This window comes from Anas acuta, chromosome 13 (genome assembly GCF_963932015.1).
Source record: "Anas acuta chromosome 13, bAnaAcu1.1, whole genome shotgun sequence".
In the NCBI taxonomy this organism is placed as follows: domain Eukaryota; kingdom Metazoa; phylum Chordata; class Aves; order Anseriformes; family Anatidae; genus Anas; species Anas acuta.
The window spans coordinates 8,520,334-8,536,538 of NC_088991.1; the positions used below are offsets into that span (position 1 = coordinate 8,520,334).

Sequence of the window (16,205 nt, forward strand, 5' to 3'; positions counted from 1 at the left end):
AGAAAGCTTGCCAGTCTTCCCCAGTGCTGCACAAAGCGCATGTGGGATTGGGAAGCGCACCCCAGGGCAGCAAAGGGGAGCGCTGGAAGTCAGAGCAAGTCTTCGAGCAGCCAACGCCGCCACGCCAATGGTGCGCCGAGTGAGGTGCAGGGCTCGAAGCAATCGCCACTTCAGACGCTCCAACTGCCTGATCAGGATCGGCCACTTGAAATTAAAGGCAGGCTTTCTGCACAGCAGAACAGGCTTCTAACCGCCGGGTAATCCACCTCTGGATGTTAATAAAAGTGAACAATGGCATTATATTTCACAACATAACTAGAAAGTTACCTTGCTGCCTGTGATTTTAATGCAGGCAATGGATTTCACTGCCCACAACACAGCACATGCGCCGTGTTGTTCTCAAGACACTAACTAGGCACATCCTGGGTAGTTGTCCCTCCCAAACCTGCCAGGACTTCTCAGGTGCTTAATTCTAGAGAAAAAAGTGCATTCCACGGAATTACAAAAGAAAAAAAAAATAAACTAAAGAGGCTCTTTGCCCAGGCTCGTTGCCCATGTAAGTGCGGCCTGTGGTCTGACGGGGACCACCGAGGATCCCTGGCCCTGGACCTGGTGAGCTCCAGAGCCCCCAGTGGCTCCCACCTGGGCTGGAAAATGGGGCAGGCACTGCGGTCACAGGCACAGGGAAACTCAGCGGGAGAAAAAAAGAATAAAGAAAACAGCCTGTAGTACAACCGAAGTAAAAGCCAAACGTGTGGGGCTGGCGGAGGCTGCAGATCGGTGTGGGAGTGCATGAGCAGCGCTGGTATTTCTGTACTACCCAGATCATCAATTATTAACAAATTAGGACATGCCTGATGGGGTGCTTATGTAACACTTCTTTATCAATAAAACTGCCAAGTCCCTTGCAGGGGAAAGTGAAGTGGATTTCAACAAATCATAACACGACGCCTGCCCTCAGCCAGGGCCCATTGCTGCTCCTCATTTCCCCCTCACAGCATGGCCACCAGTCCCCAAAGAGCAATTCTGGTCGGCTTGGCGCCCCTGTGGCCTCCTGGAGCAGGGGCCCTTGGATCCCCTCAGTGCCTGCTGGTGCTTTATTGTACCGAGGTGGCAGTGCTGGTGGCAGGGAGCCATCCCAAACCCCGCATCCCCCTGCCTCTGCCCGGCCTGGGCCCCAGCAGAGGCCTGTGGGTGCACTGCTGGGCACAGCTCCTGTTCCCTGTCACTCAGTCTGTCCGGCAATGCAGGGAGGAAGGCACCCGCAGCTTTCTTCCCCTTCACCCCTTGGGCACAACTGCTCCCCCACAGGAGCAAAGGAGCAGCCAAAACGCAGCCTGCCACAACACCGTCCTTCACCCTGCTCCCTTTCTATTTCAATTCTCCAAACGGGGTCGGGGGCACGGAACAATCCCCGGCCCTATTCAAGGGCCTGATCCTTGAGCCCTCAATGCTAGGATCAAACGCATGCTTTGCTGCCCTCAGAGGAGCGAGGAGCACCACGGTCACTATCCCACCACAGGGCCTGGCACATCCTGGCGCATCCCAGATGCTCACCAAAGCGTCTCCTGGGCAACTTCCGTGACTCCACACGTGCACAGGAAAGGCAAAAGGGAAGTGTTATCCATGAGGAGGCTTCCCAAGAGGAATTCAGACTCTTTGTAGCTTGTTTGCATGTGCTAGCTCTCCCCTCTCTGATGGCATCACTGCCTCGTAGTGCACCTGGTGACTCGGAAAGAGCTGCAGCCCAGAGCTCTGCTCACCCACCACCCGGAGATATTCCTGCCCTTCAAACAGCACTAACAGTCCGGGCCACAGCAAACTGCAGGGAAAAACAGCCAGCAAAAGAGAAGGGCATAAAGTGAAACCTTTAACTGACAAAGACGTCAGTTTTCTGTGCAAAATGCTAGCAATAACAGTAACGATCAGGGGAAGGAGACCATGATACGAGCACAGACTGTTTTGCAAAGTTTCCCTTGAGCTTCTGGCAGCCCTGAAACGGGTTACAGAAAGTCAGAACTGTATTATTGATCACTGCCTGTTCTGCAGGGTTGTTGTTTTTTTTTTTTTTTTTAATAAAACAATATTGTGCTTTTGCTATTTTCACTTAGATAAAAAACAATGTTCCAGGACCTTCCAATATCCCATACAACCAGAAACAACTCTAATGAGGGCAGTACTAAGTGCCTAAATGGTTTCTTGACACATTTTTAAGCAATTGCCTGTAGGAGTGAACCCCTTTTACGGATGAAGCAAAACAAAACTTACTATGCGTGCACGAGAGCATCGCACACATTTGGCATTTTATAGCAGCGCTCTGAAGTTCCCCTTCAAAATTACTGGCAAGGAAGGAAGTCCTGCACAATTTTAGCACCCACCATCTGAAAAAAATGAGAGCAGTCCCAACTGTTCTCTGAGATGTATAAAAGAACAGTTGAAAAACTTACAGTTGACTGGTGCTACCTAGGTTACCCGTCAATGGCATTGAAACTGGTATATTATTAAGAGAGGTGTATGATGGGAATTGGTTTATTGTGCTGATCCATAGTAACCAACTCCTGTTCGTCCATCATTTATCTCTCTCACCAGCGACATATGGGTTTGTCTATTCACACTCTCAGCATTCTCTCTGCTCCAACAAACAGTCAGCCTTTTCTGCTGGGATAAGGAGATTTTTTAGTTACATCCATTATGTGCGTATCAACATTTATGGCAGGAAGATAATTGCCAGAGAGCTCAGGGGGATAAAAGCTCCCTCTTTATAACACAAACCCCCTTAAAAAATCAATATTGATATAAAACAGTCCAACGCAAAGCCTTGGTGTGTCTTCTTCCTCCAGTTTGAAATACTTTTTCCCCTTTTTTAAAATAGCAAGTCAAACTGGAACGTCAGGTAGAAAGCCTTTGTACCAACTTACACCACTGCTCTTCCCACAGAGGGAAAAATAGCAGTGTACAGTGTTAATTGTTCCTCAAAGAAGTGAGTGGCAAACGTGTCAGATGTAAAGAGGGCTCCTTGGAGAGGCGCCAGCATCGCTTAAACTGATTTAGCTATCTTTATTTGGAGACCATACCGATTACTAATGAATCGTAACTTATAGTCACCTTCTCCTAAATGTGGAAAAACGCTGACAACTCAGAAACGGCCAGCACAAGGGAACAATGAAAACCTGGGGATCCTGCCTTTCCTCCTACTTAAAAAGCTCAGCCAACCTTCGACTATTCCACCCCCCGGTTTGGCTAAGTCCATTTGTCACAGCTTCTGCAAGATTTACTTTGCCTTCCCATGGCTACGCACTCATAAAAGTTATTTTAAGGCGACTTTCATCAGAGTAGCAAGTAAGATAGAACATTTATTGATTAAATGACTGGGAACCAGTGAGTTGCACTGTACTTAACCTATGGGACGGCTCTGGGACTTTACTTACTCTTGTCCTTGTGTTACCTTCTGCCTCCCTAACTTTTGTTCTGCTGAGGAAGGCAGCTCGGGCTGATGCCTGTCCTGCAGCTGCACGGGGCAGGTCGCTGGGCATTTCGGGGCAGGTTGGTGGGCCAGCCTGATACCTGGCATCCTGAACTCTTTCAGTACATCTTCCCGTACCATCAGAAAGCATCTAGCACAGTAGCTCCCTACTCCCACATAAAACCTCCAAGTGCTACCACATTATGAGTAACAAGATCAGTAAAAAAAAATATAAAAATAAAAAATGGCACACTATAATTTATAAAACACTTCTACCTGGGTAACAGGGAGCCGTACAAAAGACCAAAGAATATATATAACTGCCTCTGTAACCACTAATCTCCCCCCGATCCTTTAACAACTGTGTTAGCTTTAAAAAAAAATCCAGGAGACTTTGCAGGTTCAACCTACGTAGTTACAAGGGACTACAAGTGAAGCCCTGTCAATATTTGCTTTTCTGATTCTGAAGCGTTAGTTGAAAGGATTAAAAATAGAGACGAAAAACCTCGAGTTAAAAAAAAAAAAAAAAAAAAAAGACACTCTGAAAATAAAAACCTAAATTAAATTTGAGCTGCTCACTGCTGCCCACTGAGCAGCCCCTCGCTCGCTGGAGAGGAGCTGCTAGCTGCATGTACCTGCCTTACAATGCATACTATTTGTTTTTTATCCCTGAGCAACAGACTATTTCCTGGTTCAGTTTAAAAACTCAGTGACGTTCCAATTTCAGCCCACACATGTGTGTCACTGTCAACGTCAGTGGCAGGAAAACATTAGAAGTCACCCCTTGCTAATGCTTTCCTAACATGGAATTTCCTCCTATCTCGCTCCCGCAGCCCACTCCTCCCTTCGGCTGAGAGCATCTTTCCCAAATTGCCTTTTTTTTTTTTTTTTTCACTCTCTTTCCCCCCTTCCAACCATATGGCAGCGAGAGCGAGCTGCAAATGGGCAGTGCCGGCAGCGCCTGGCTGCTTTTTTGGGTGCTCGCGTGGAACTTCCCCGAGCTGCGCCTGCAGCCGCCGCTGCGCGGCCGCGCTCACGCAGCCCCCCCCCGGCGCTCCGCGACCCCCCCACGACCACCCCGAGCCCGGGGCCGCCCCCCCCCGACCCCAGCCCCGACCCCCCCAGCCTCGGGGCCGCCCCCTGTCCCTTCGCACGGCCACCGGCAGCGCTGCAAGGGGGCGGCCGGGTCCCGCCGGCCGAGGGGGGGCCAGAGCGGAGCTGCGGGGAGGGGGGGGGCAGCCAGCAGCTGCTGGGGCCGGCAGGTTCAAGGCCGTTCGCGGCTCCCTGCCTGCCTCCCTCCCGGAGGCACCATATGCTGCTGCTCGCACACCGGCAGCTTGATTTCCCCATCACCGGGGGGGGGGGAACACACCGGGGGGGCGGGAAACACGCAGGGATTAGGGGGCTGAGCGGGGGAGCACCGGCGTTATATAACGGGGGGGGGGGACGGGACACATACACACAGAGCTCGCTTCGCCGCCCCCCCGAGCCGCAGGGACTCGAGGGGGGGAGCCCGGCGCCGCCCCCTCCCCGCCGTGCCGCCCCCCTCGGGCACAGCGGGGAAGGGAAGGGAAGGGAAGGGAAGGGAAGGGAAGGGAAGGGAAGGGAAGGGAAGGGAAGGGAAGGGAAGGGAAGGGAAGGGAAGGGAAGGGAAGGGAAGGGAAGGGAAGGGAAGGGAAGGGGGAGGACCGGCCGCCCGCCCGCTTCCGACGGGGCGAGGCGCGGCGCTCACGGGGCTGCGGCGCCCCCGCGGCCGCTCCGCAGCGCCGGGGCTGCGGGGAACAAAAGCGGCCCTTTAATTTAGATGTGGCCCGCGGGAGGGGAAGGGGGGGGTCCCGAAGGGATGCAAAGCCCCCCTGTTCTTCCCCCAAGCGGCCGCTGGCCCCGCTGACAGCGCCCCCGCCGTGCCCGAACAAAGCCGCCGGGCACCCCGGGGGGAGCGCCTGGGGGTCCCCGGCGGAGACGGAGCGCGGGGGGGGGACAGGGACGGCCGGGGCCGTGCGGTGCCTGGGGGAGCCGAGCGCCGCGGTTGTGGCCGGCAATTGCTCCGAAGCCCGGCGTTAATCGCGGGGGGCAGAGCCCCAAACAGTGAGTCAGCACCGGGGCTGGTGGGAACCGCGCACCGGCTAGGGGGAGAGGTGGTCGCGGCAGCTCCCGCACTTCGGGGCCGTCCCCGTCCCTATCCCCATCCCCGTCCCCGGGCGCGGAGGCAGCGCTGCCGCCCCGCACTCTTCCCCGGACCCAGCGGCGGCTCCTCCCGGCGCCTTTTGTTCAACACCCTGCCCAGGGAACGTGCGCTGCCGGCTCCCCAAATCCCCAGGCACCTCGCTGCCAACAGCGGCACCGGGACTTCTGCAACACAAAAAACCCCAACGCGGGGCGGCAGCGGCCCCCTCGCCCTCCCATGGCACCTTCCCGGCGCTCGCAGCCAAGTTTGCAGGCGATGCCCGGCGGCGGGGCATCAGCCGGGGGGGCACCGGGAGCTGGCAGCGCTGCGCACCCCGCCGCTGCCCGGCCCCACGGCGCCCCCTTCCCTCCCTTTCCCTTCCTTTCCTCTCCCTTCCCTCCCCTGGCCCCGGTGCACGGTCCCCCTCTCCAGGGACACGGTGCCCCGCCGGCCCCGGCAGGAAGCCGGGAGCAATCCTTAGGGCGAGTTTGGGGAGGATTTTGGGGGGGCTTCTCCGCGGAAGGCGCCCCCCGAAAACTTCCCCGGGCCAAGTCCCCGCAAGCAACTCGTGCCGCGCCGCTCTGCGCTGCTGCTCACCGGCATGTGGGGCTCCATGCGTGGTGCTTCTACCCGCTGGGAAACCAGCAGCATCTTGGAGTGGGGCTCAGCCGGCTTTTAGATCCACTTTGGCTGTAGGGAGCAAAACCCAGCGCCGCGGAGGACTCGGAGGCTGTTTGCTCCTTTTAGGTTCCAGACAAGTTCATCCTGGCGTTGCAGTTTGCTAATGATTCACTGTCTGTCTCAATCTGCTCACTACATTTCCATCAACCCACAGCTTCCTCACTTAGAAGGTGGAGTTTGTGGGGTTTAAGTTACTGATAGGCATATCTAAGTGCTGTGTCACTCAAAGAGGAGGAGACACACACGCTCCCGCACACACTCTCACACACACCAGCCGCTCCGGGCTTAAAGGGGAAGCAGCGCTTTCTTCTCAGAAACTGCCGACCTCAGAGGTCCAAGGATTTTTGATTTTTTTGTTATTTTTTCCTTCCACGCACGGAGGCGCAGCCCGGCTGGCCCGCGGCCGGGCGGTGAGCGCGGGGCGCTGTGCAGTGCGCTGGGAGCTTGGCTCCACAGCTTCGGCTTCGCTCAGAGCAGGAGCCTCACGAAAACACTCCTGGATCTTGTTCTCTTCTCAAATCAAAGGGTACAAACCACGGAAAAGACAGCCCTGGGCACGAAGAGCAACGGTTTGAGTTCTCAATAAAAAGGAGCATTTCCCACCTCCTGACTACACCCCGGCCAACACTCTTAGTGCTCATAAAAGGGTTAAGCTCACCTCGCACAGGTGAACCCAGGTTAGCGAGAAGGAAACGGCAGAGCTGTTTCGTTTTCCCCCTTTGTGCTAGGCACATCTCTCTCCAAAGACAGACACAAACCCGAGCTGAGAGCCTCCATAAATCCACGCACTTCCCATACAGCCTAAACGCACTTGTTTCAAGTCTCACTCAGACCATCCCCAAAAACCAAGAACCTTGGGCTGCACGTAAAGGACCAGGACAGACAAGCTGCAGGCTGTTAGGAGAGCACACTGAGTCCCCAAAGAATTGCTGGTAGGATTTTCTGTCATTAACTGCCACCCCGGTCCTGCTGTCCGGAGATGCCGGACACCCTGTCCCGGTGCTCTGCCTCAGTGGACGAGAGGTGGGAGACACAGCACCACTGCTCATGAAGCATCTGATTTCTCATCAGGCACGAAACGGTGATGTTGGTAAATTATGCTCTATAAAATTAAAAGTTATTTAGAAAACCCCAGTTATTATGCCCAAATACATACTCATAAACTCAGAATCTGGCTTCACTTTCCCGAATGATTTCCACATAGCTATGATCCTCAGCTTGCATTAAACTTTTAGCCCAAGCCCATCTTCGCACATTTCATAGCAAGCCCGAGGTAACAATATCAGCAGCATCAGCTCAGCAACAGAGAACATTTGGTTTTACCTCTGCTCAGAGCCCAGCTTTCCTGGCTGCTGCAGCAACAGGCCCTCTTCCCAGGGCAGCATTTGTGTCACGTCAGTTTGGATTCCTTGGCAGTTTCTTAGTTTGCTTTTCTGCTGGTTCTGCCTTCTATATCATTCAAAATGACTTGAATGTATTTTTATATTGAGAAGGAAAATAAAAAGGAAGCACAAAAGTAAGAAACTCTGTGGGTGTGAGCACCCTGAACTCTACAGACTCCTGGGGCCAGAGCTCAGAAGGGATCTTGGTGCGCAAGGGGTGGCGTACTGACAGCGGATGTTTGGGTTTGATGGGCTGCCCAACACAAATCCACAACCCTAGATGAGGTGCCAGGGCTCAAACCCAGCATTAGGGCATCAGCACGGGATCCTACAGAGCCAATGTGCTGCACAAGGGTCACCAGCTGAGGCAGCTCCATAGAGATAAGTGTTCATCATGCATCGATCAGGCTCCACCTGCACAGAGGTGCCATTGCCTGCCCAGCATGCAACGTCTGGAACCCTTCCATTAGGGCTCCCTCTTTCTGCCTGGAGGTTTTTAGACTGAAAACACACATGCATGGAATGCGTAGGACACAGGGATTCACACGTGTGCATGGCAGGTCTGCATCACATTCCCTACCTGCAGTGCACGCTAGTCATTTGTCCAGAAGTTTTGGAAATCCGTGTAATTCGTGACTCTTGCCAGATATCTGACATTCCCGACAAGTGGTGAAAGCCCTAACTAAGGACTCCCATTTGCTTTGGTTACTTCACAAAACTGGACTGAAGGACTTCACCAGAATGAGGACGACACAAGCAGGTGTCGCAACAGGAATGGGTTTGGGCACACAAGGAAGCCTCCAAGGACTCCAGGCAGCGTGAGCCCTTAGCAGAAAAGGAACAGCCTTGCAGAGATCTCTCACTGCCAGCAAGAGGTGGTGGCTAGGCAGGGGATGTCAGGGCTGCAATTTGGGCCTTCGGTGATTGAATTATGAGCCCTTTCTTTAGGCACGTTTGCTAGAGCTGACCTGGGGGAATCACTGGCTGCTCCAGCGTCAATGACAGAACTTTCGGTGGCTTCTCCAGGGCAGTGTTTTATCTTCCCAGATCAGGCCTAGCCTAAGCGAATCGCCAACTCCTATTACCGGGCTTCTGTCTTCTTTTGAAAAGGTGAGCTGTGGGATTCTGCAGAAAAGAGGCAATTTTAAGGGCATCAAGACTGCTGTTACAGCCACAGGCTGAGGCTGGCTGAAATGTATCATGGTACCTCGAACGGTACAAAACCCAAACCCTGGCTGGCTGCCTGGGATGAATCCTGTTCTTCATCAGTTGTATGGTAGCTCACCACATTTCATTTAGCAGCTTTAATATTAATAGAAAAATATCATTTTATTTGTTCATTTCACACAACTAGGGCCATTGCTTCCCCAGCTGAGATGTCTTACTCAAAGCCTAGAGCCCGAGAGCTGGGAAGCTGAAGTTGTAGCTAAAAAACAACCAGCTGATGAACAGAGTGCACTGAGCTGTATCATTTCTGAAAAACACAAACAGGACTAATCCTTGTCCGCACAGTTTTTGGACAAGCAGTATGTTGTAACCTGCCTAAGGAGAAGTGTTAGTTGGCTGGGTGCAGGTAACCGTGCTGCTAGGACTCTGTTCTCCCAGGAGATCTGTGCCCGACTGAGCTGGCCTCTGGGTGCTCCCAAAATCCACATGGACAAGGAAATCTGAGCAGCCAGGGGCTGTTCTGCAGCACGTCCTGTACACTGGCAGGGAGCAGCAAGTGAGCAGTGCAAGGACTCATCACAGATTCACTGAAGGATTCACAAATTTCTCAGTGACCCATAAGGAGATGGATGGAAATCATGTGATGCTTGCTACTTGCATGTTTTTGACCTGGAAACGGGTAAAATCAATGGATTTAGCTGAAATACACTTTGAGTGTATGTTTACTGGGAGCTAAAACTCCAAGCAAAGCTCCTGGGGAGTGAAAACACATGAACTGCAACATAAATACACAAGCCTTCAGAAGCTAAAACAAGAGCTTGTCCTAATTGTGCCCAAAACACAAAGCCACGGCATGTGAGAATGAGAGACAAAATTCAAGGGAGAGGTGTATGAACTGGATGTGGAATGCTCCCTCCCAGAGCAAAGACAATTATTAGGCTGGACATAAGCAGGGTGATAAGGAAGAATATTTGTATATATATATAAAAAAAAGATAAAAAAATAAATAAATAAAAGATGAAATTATTCCTCTGATAGAAAATTAGAGAAAAAACACACGGGTCCATAAGAACTCCCATTCTGCATCAGATCAAGGTGCCCCTAGCCAGTATTTTTCTTCTGGATACCAGTGATGTCCGTCTTCAACAAGCACTTAATGGAACTGTGCAGATCATTGCCACAGATGGATGTTTCTGAATAAAGGGGATCGAAAGGATTGGGAGCACTCATGGAGAGCAAATTCATCAGCTGCTATTTAGCACAGAGGTCTGGGGGCAACCCCTGGTCACATCACAGAACAAACCTCTGGGTGCTGGACGCCAGCAGGCAGCACCAGGGCAGGAAGGACTCTGCTTGTCCACACCTTGGGGACAAAGCTTGTTCTCTCTGAAGGGTCTGGTGGCAGCAGCACAGATACTGGGCAAGGTGAGCCTCGGGTCTGACTGGTCAGAATTGCATTTCTTATGCGAGATCAGATCACAGAGCTGTCTTGTTTGCTAGCTTGTCTCTGGCCACAGGCAATAGCTGATGCTTCAGAAAATCGAAAAGAAACCTTTACTGAACAATTGCAGGAAAAATTCCCTACTGTGGTGCAAGTTTCTTACGAAGTTTCTTCCTAAGCATAGACAATCTGCAGCTGGCTGATGCTCACAACCCGGCAGGCTCAGACCCCTTCATCCATCACACGCTGTAATATATTGGGGGGAAACTTCTAATGCATGCAAAATTTCAATTCCTTTCTGAAACCTATTATGCTCTTAGAAGCAATAAGTGTTTATTTTGAGTAAAATGGCATCTCGGGTCATTTATGAATGTGTTTAATTGGATGTTCTCCCCTCCACCCTCGTCTTCTAGTAAAAGTGTATGAGAAATACCTGAAAATAGGTAAACTGCATCAATAAACAATTTTAATTACCTCAGTAATGCTTCTTACATTAAGTAATGTTATAAGTCATGTAGAAAAGTACGGACATTTGTTAATATATTGATTCTAATTTTATTTTTTTTTTTTTTAAAGAAACATTACTTATAGAAAAATAGGAAGCTTCACAGAACAAGCTTTCATCTGAGAGCAGTTAACTCCACAGTTTCAACATACCTTTCATTGATTTGGACATGAAAGAAGAGCACAGTTGATCAGGCCAACTTTTCCTTCACTGGGTCATTACTTACATGAGTGTCCGTGGAAGAGCGGATTGGTGAAAGCATCGGAGGAGGCACTGACACACTGACATTTCAGTGGGTGCCTGAACTAGTTCAGGAAATTATATAAATCAAAGTGAATGCTGATCTTGTCTCCTGCTTGGAAAAATACACACGGGTCTAGCCAGAGTCTCTGTGCTGAGCAGCTAGGAGATGACACCGCTGTCAGTAATTCCTCGATGCTTTCGTAAAAAGTTGCATAGCACAAAGTATGGAGCTTCCACTGAAACATAGGTTAAAATCAGGTTGTTAATGCCTGCTCGCTTGCCAGATGCTTGTTCCAAATCGATCTACTTCGAACTTATATTTTATATATAGAAATCAGTTATTTGCATAGCTCAGAAATACACGTAGGCACATGCTTAACATTATGTATGACTCTCCTGGAAATGGAAGGGATTACTTGAGTGCTTAGGTAAGCACCCAGAGTAATGTGGTGCGATCGAGTCTTGCTTTCAGGAGGCAAAATCCCAGAGCCCCACTGACATCGCAAACTCAAGACTACTCAAAATCTTCTGGACAAAAGCCTGTTGATCTCACCCAGACATTTCATTCTAACTCGGGTGAGATCTGGCGTGCAGATTTAGCTCTGCAGTGTTTTACCTCTCCTCATCTCTGCTTGCAGTCAGACCATGCAGAGCGACAAAGAGCAGACGGCTGCAGCGGCGTGGGGCGGCTGGGACAGACTGCTCCTGTCACCTGGAGCCTCGGATGCAACTGGGAATAGGAGCCGTGCTACGCCCAGTGCAAACGTACAGCAAATGCACAGGCATCAGTTAAAGGAGCCTGCCTTTGCGATGCCTGTCGCTACCCGGGAGATGCCTCTTCTCCAAGCGGTACATTTGGGAGCATTCTCACGTTTGTCAGCTGCTGCAGAGCTACAGCAGCCAAAGGGGCAAGGACGCAGCTTCCAGCCCGTGCACGGGGTATCAGATCAGCAGCAAACAGAGGCAGGTGTCATTTGCCAAGTTTCCAAGTTAGCGAGAGGTCTGTACAATCAGGCACTTTTATTTGACTCTTGTGCCCGACTGCAAGTAAGGCATCACCGAAAAGATGCAATAATGTAAAATAGAAGGCTTAGTACTAATTCCAGCTTCTCTTATTTCTCACTGCTAGATCACCCAGGTCATACACATGTGCAGTGATAAGGGACATACAGACCTGACTCAGCTCCTAAACAACAGAAAGGCAGGTTCTGGCCCTTACTTGATGCAACAGACTCCAGATTGCTTTAAACATTGTCTGCAAAAATTGTTCTGTATTGGTTTTAGGAGACAGGATCACAATTTTGCTTCCCTAAGGAAACATGCACCTTTCTTCCTTAATTTTCCCTTTTACTCCCAGAAAGGTCCTCTCTTAACAGAGCCGATGCTACTTTTTGAAGTATTCTCTATTTCGTGACTGTCAACTATTCTTCCCATGCCAGCTACATGGCGAAGTTATATATTCTTCAATTCAAAACAATCTACATGAATATTCATAAACTACCTGATGGCAGAATTGGCCCTGAGATTTAAAACCATAAAACCCACAGAAACAAATGTCACCCTTCTCCCTTTGTCAGAGATCCCTTGGATCAAGCAAAGAAATTATACTTTTATGCTGTTGCCAAGAAAATGCAAAACCAAAGCATGAAGCATCGTATGTTCTGTTTATTAAAGAAGAGTGTCTGTAATGACACAGATACTCAACCAGGCTAGGATGTTGCCAATGTCAGTTTGTGATTTACTAGAAATTATTGATTTCAAATCTTGGTTTCCCAGGGCTACCGAGCATATCCTGTCATATGAATATGCATCCATTTGCTAGCGGCTGCAGCCTTGTGTAAGAAGTGTGTTGTCTCAACTGGTGTCAGGTTTCTTGAGCCAAAAAAATAAAGCTTTACTCCCCTTCAATGCAGGAACATGTACCAGCTTTTAATTTCTGCTTCTATGCCCAATACAATATCAGCACGACTTAAACAGCCACAGCACTCATCCAGAAGTTTACACCTTGTTTTTAAAATGAATAAGAAAGCACTGCCCTAAGATATTGCATCTCCCCGTAAAGGAAATGGCTCACAGGATTTCACAGAGCATCTTTAAGCTATGAGCTAGTTACAGCCCCAGACTTCTGAGACTTCTCCTGCATCCTGACATGCAAGATGGACCTTAGCTATGCTGAGGTACAGATCCGCAACGAGCAAGTTACACAATGTGAGAGTACAAAAGGTGGGCAGGGAGAGCAACTCGCTGTTCATCAGGGCCAAGAGCAATGGTTGAATTGGCAGCACTTGGAAAGATTTGTCATCTTCTTTCCTCCTGCCCTGGGAGTTTGGGCACGTGTGTCCTTTCAGCCTATCCCCCTAGCTCCTGCTGTTCTCCTGCTCATCTGGTCCTGGCCCCACCTGCCCAGCATTCTCTCTCATTTTTCATTTGTCACTGCTACTCTTTAGCCTTTTTCCTTCTCCTTCCGTGTGCCCGCACCTCTAATCCCAGCTGCCCTCTCTGCTCCTTCCCTTCTCCATGTCCAGGCCTCCTGCTTGGATGTGGCCCCGTCTCTGCCCTGCTGCTCTCTGAATGCCACTACCCCTGCTGCCAGCCTACTCATGAGGGACTTCAGAGACCAGCAAGAAACTCCTTGTTTTGTACCTTTGTGGTTGTCGTTAGCTGCTTATGGGAGTTCAGTAGCGTCTGTGGGATTTGGTGAAAGGTGCTGACAATTCTGCTCTTTGGTGCTTACCCATCTCAGCGTTCCCAGCATGTTTTTGTTTTTACGTTTTCCTCCAAAACAGAAATCTCTGTTTTACCATCACTTTTCTCAAGTCACTCGCATGTCATAATGAGTTCTCTGTTTACCAAAATGCAAAACCTTCAGGGCTGACAGCAGCGGCAGAAACGACAGAATCCACAGGACTGCTTTTCTTTTGTCTTGTCACTTCACCCTCCCTTGGTTTTGCACAGTGCAGAGTAGATTAACTTTGGGAACAGTGGAAAAGGGAACAGCACATGGGAGAGTGTACAAGGAACCTCTCTCCCTTCCTCCCTGTACCCCCCAAGGACCAGCCAGAGGGGAACCTACGTAGGTAAGGTGCGGGAGGCACATCCCTTGTGCCGGGCTGCAGAGTGAGGTGAGCACCTGCTCACCCAAAGACAATTTTCAGCTGGCTTGGAAATGAACTTCTAAATGCCTTTTGAGCATTCCAGCCCTTCCTAAGGAATTTGAAAACAATTTATTCCCAGATCACAACGAGATCGTCTTGCTCTTGCATGAAAAAGAAAGGAGAGAGGGGGAGAGAAAAGGAAGCACCGCGAGTTCCCAAGGCACCCGAACGCTATCAGATCCTGGTGCAGTGCAGAGGGGCCGACAGCAACGATAAACGTTAACTGCTGCAGTGAAGGGGGCTATTTAACCCAGCTACTAAAAGTTACTTCTGCCACGGCTATTTGAACAAAACATTTGGCAATTAAATTAATTCAAGCTTATCCTCTCTTTTCATGGGAAAAATGCGGGAGAAGTCCAGGCAGAGAATGAACGGCATCTTGTTTAATGAGGAACCGCACAGAAAGAGAAAAATAATGATCTTCTCAAATCTATTAGTATTACATTCTGTGGTAGCACCATATGCTAGTTTCCTAGATGCTGGTAATCCTGATGTATTTTTATCTTGGCTAGTACCAAAGAGGGAGCTAGATGAGGCCAAGTTCTTCCCACAGATCCGTGTTGAAGGCAGTTTACCTTCGCTCTGTGTTGTGAATCTGAACCAACAGACAGCCGTGCAACCGCTTAAGATCACTCTTTTATTTTCTTTCTGTATCCAACTTTGGCATTTAAGTGTAATTCTCCATATCTCGAGTCTTTGGAGAAGCCTTTTTTCAATGATAGAGCCTGGAAATCTTGGTCTTTAAATCACAAGCCTCTACTGCTTCAATGCGAGGATCAGATCCACTAATTAGATGCAGCAGCAGACTACAAATTGCTCACGTTCCAGACAGAGAAGAACAACAAAAAGCCATTCTGTGTTAGTGGGGATGTATTAACATATATGTAGGCCTTCATTCTTCTCTAAGTTGAACAAATATTCCTTAATCAGTCCTTAGAAATCACTTTTGGAACTGGCAGCATTCTTCCATTATTAGACAGGGAAGAACAGCTATGGCTATTCCAGAAAAAAAGAACCACCAGTAATTAACACTGTTTAATTGGACGGATTTGAAATACCTATAGCACAGGTGACCCTAACCCTAGCCTGCTGGCCAAATTATGGTGTTCCCTTTCCTGTGTGCAGTAGTCATACCGCTCTTACAGCTGCATCATCCTCTGGGTGCTTATCACAGATCCTAAGGCAATTTTGGAGCAATGGGTCTGAGGCTTTTGGAGAGACAGACAGTCCTAGGATGAAAGCAATCACACATTCAAAATTCACCAGAAATTCACATTATTTTGAAGGCTTTTTGTAAGATGCTAGTATGAACATTTATCACAGTTTCTACAGGGGCTATGGAAAAGTATTTTCAAGACAGCTGAATTGAAATCAATGCTGATGAAACCTAGCAGCATGGAGGTAAGAGCGGTTTTCTCAGTTGGGGCTCATCTGTGATACAGAGATGATGCCAGCTCTGCTGCGATACAAACACGGTGGGTACAATTTCCAATTATCACATTTCTTTCTGTAAAATCTTCAGTGCATCTTCAGCGTTAAAATAATTGATCCCTGGCTGACAGCTCTCTCGATTCTGCCCAGACAGCTCGGCCAGCTGATCCTCTGGCCACTTCCACCCTAACCTGGGCCTGCCCAGGCAGCCTGCAGAGAAGGGAAACAGGTACGTGTAACTTTGGGCACGATGCATATGAGGTGTGCTCTGTCCCAGCAGTGCAAAGAGAGACAAGTGACAATTCACCTACGTATTTTTAGTAGAGAGAAATATAAAAAAAAGTGGAGATTTGCCTTTTTCACTTCGGGATTCCGGGATGAGAATTCAGGCGTCCCTGAGCGTCTAGTTAGCAATTCGTGCTACGCTCATCATGATGGTATGTGACACCCTGTGACCACACTGCCTCTCGGTAGCTTTTAGCCAGTCTAAAGATAGGTGTGGTAGCACCCCAGAGTCACTCTGGAAACCAGGAATACACGTTTGGGAGGCATCTTTTATAATTGGCATGG

At 49.7% G+C, this 16,205-nt stretch overlaps 1 protein-coding gene across 3 annotated transcripts in view; it reads right to left on the reverse strand.

Moving 5' to 3' along the window:
* Positions 1–16,205, reverse strand: part of MAMLD1 (mastermind like domain containing 1) — a 254,146-nt gene that overhangs the window by 70,537 nt on the left and 167,404 nt on the right. For 2 of the 3 annotated variants that reach the window (XM_068697368.1, XM_068697363.1), the window contains exon 1: positions 6,228–6,499. The exons of the other annotated variant lie outside the window; for it this stretch is intronic. In XM_068697368.1, the coding sequence (XP_068553469.1) occupies positions 6,228–6,281 (54 nt within the window). In that variant the 5' untranslated portion in view covers positions 6,282–6,499. Of the gene's footprint in view, positions 1–6,227; positions 6,500–16,205 lie in introns of those variants that run through there. 3 annotated transcript variants of the gene reach the window in all.